The sequence below is a fragment of the Bidens hawaiensis genome, unplaced genomic scaffold (assembly GCF_021521415.1).
Source record: "Bidens hawaiensis isolate Kalapana, Puna unplaced genomic scaffold, B.hawaiensis_p1.1 tig00014982_1, whole genome shotgun sequence".
NCBI classification, from domain to species: domain Eukaryota; kingdom Viridiplantae; phylum Streptophyta; class Magnoliopsida; order Asterales; family Asteraceae; genus Bidens; species Bidens hawaiensis.
This window is the reverse complement of record NW_027492331.1, coordinates 409,825-411,993: the sequence shown is the minus strand read 5'-3', so window position 1 is coordinate 411,993 and position 2,169 is coordinate 409,825. Positions and strand designations below refer to the sequence as shown.

The following is a 2,169-nucleotide window of genomic DNA, read 5'->3' as shown; positions in this document are numbered from 1 at the left end:
GGGTTGTTTATTGGGTTTGAATGATAAATTCTAATCGGGCTACCCCCTCCAACGTTCATATTTCTCGGAAATCCCCCCCCCCCTCACAGCGTGATAGCCATCATGCACACAACCCCCATCACGCGTGATGGACGCCGGTCACGCACTAGCCCGGGTGTCCTTAGCAAGTCTGTTATAAAAATAAAAGGTTTTAAAATTTATGTTACTAATATAAGATGGTGAGTTTCTTGGAAATCTTGAACATACATGGTATGAAAATGGGTATATTATGATTATTTTTCTTAATTTAATAGTAGTCAATTTCATGAAATAAAACTTATCCCAAACATGAGACACCCACTCTCCTTAAACAAACATCCAAACACACACCGATCTTTATTTGCCTCCATTATTGTCACATTTTGCTTGCAAACCAAACCAAACCAAACCAAACCAATCTACTTGCAAGTAGCCACCAAGACTCTTCTTGGGGCTAAAGATGGCCTTCTTCCATGAAGTGTTGCATAATTATCAAGAAACAACACATCTCCTTTTTCCCACTTAAATTGAATACTCTCTTCCTCAATTATTTCTTCACATCTCTTCACTATGTCCTTTGGTATCTCCATCCCATCTGCCATCATAGCCGAGCTAAGCTCCTTCCCGTGCATACCGACCAACGTGTTGAACCACATTCGCCTCCTTTTCCTTCCCTCAAACACCTTTGTCAACGGCCTCGGCCCCAAAATCGTCTTTATACTACCATTTTCTAGCCATTCCACGTCCATCCCTAGCGCCCTTGCCCTGTCAGGTTCGTGTCTAACTTAGTAACAATAAAGTTATATGTAAAATACAAAGAATCAATTATAACAACTGTTTCTGGAAAACTTATGGGATTTGGTATACGGTTGATGTACCTTCTCTCGGCTTCTTGTTGGTCATGTGTTGCAAAGGCGTCTTGCCAACCGCGACCTCTCATGGAGGTGGTGTTGTCGTTGCTTAGAGCGATGAACGTGTATTTCAAGCCCTTTGCCTCAACTTCCTCCACGAATTCCGGAAACTCCTCAATCATTCGTTCGGTGACTTTAAAGCTTGGTACGAATGGCGTCTCTCCACCCTCTGGTGGTGGAATTTCACAGAACAGTATCACCTTCTTTGGGAACTCGTTTATCTATTCATATAATATTATCAATGTCACATACATAAACTTTGTGAACAATATTACAAATGTCTGACATACCAGAACCATTTCATGATGATAGTAAATGAACTCCGAAAGAGGTCCTTCATTAGCGGTCCAAATTCGCTTGTGGATATGTGTTCGAGGGGCGGGGCCCACGTACCGGATATCCTCCCAGCCAAACGTCTCCACAATGTCATTGAACTCGACCGCATTCTTGACATCAAACCCTCGCAACAAAACCGCACTGTTCTTAGTCACCAAGTCATCAAACCATTCTTTGTTGTTCTTGAGAGCCTCAAGTAACGAGTCGATCCCGTTCTTGTTCGGACCCGGCGGCGTGAGCACCAACGGCAAGGTTTCACCGTCGACCAACTTCTCACCTTCGCATTTCCCGACCTTAAATTCCTTGCAGTTGTACTCCATTTTTGTCACTTGTGTACTTGATGGTTGATTATGAGATTAATGACTAGAATGAAGGAGTATTTATAGGCACAATCATGGTTAAGTTGTTCCAAAAGCTAAATCCACAATATAAACCTAACTTTAAGACCGATGATCATCACAAAGATGCATACTTGTCTCAAATATAAAGACGACTTGAGGCTTATTTTTAGTATTTGTTTCTATGTTTAAAGAGGCCGAAAGATTCTTTTTCATGTCATGAAATATACTACCAAAGGAAAAGTACAAAAAGTTTAATAAATGTATAAAGTCTAAGATTTAGCAACTTCGTATATATTTAGATACTTCATATAAATTTGAATAGCTTAAATAATTTAAGGATTTTATTGTAAAAAAAGAGGATATTTTTTGAAAGGCCAACAAAACTCGGCCACTGGGTACACACATTGGCAAAGTGTCAACCACGTCTGCGATCACAGACAGCACTACTGATCTCGTCCCTCACGAATTCTAGGGAAAACCCATTATGGTAAAACCCTGCTTGTGCGTGACATTTTGTCCCAAACGAGACTCGAAACAGTGAACTCCCTATATAGACGAAAGGC

The 2,169-nt window shown here is 40.8% G+C and overlaps 1 protein-coding gene across 1 annotated transcript; it reads right to left on the bottom strand.

Moving 5' to 3' along the window:
• Positions 1-420: 420 nt before the first annotated feature.
• LOC143548260 (clavaminate synthase-like protein At3g21360) lies at positions 421-1,686 on the bottom strand. Its single transcript, XM_077039474.1, has 3 exons — positions 1,220-1,686; positions 897-1,150; positions 421-783 (listed from the first exon to the last, which is right to left on the bottom strand). The coding sequence occupies exons 1-3, from the start codon at positions 1,583-1,585 to the stop codon at positions 438-440; spliced, it is 966 nt and encodes a 321-aa protein (XP_076895589.1). The 5' UTR covers positions 1,586-1,686; the 3' UTR covers positions 421-437.
• Between the last annotated feature and the right edge of the window lie 483 nt (positions 1,687-2,169).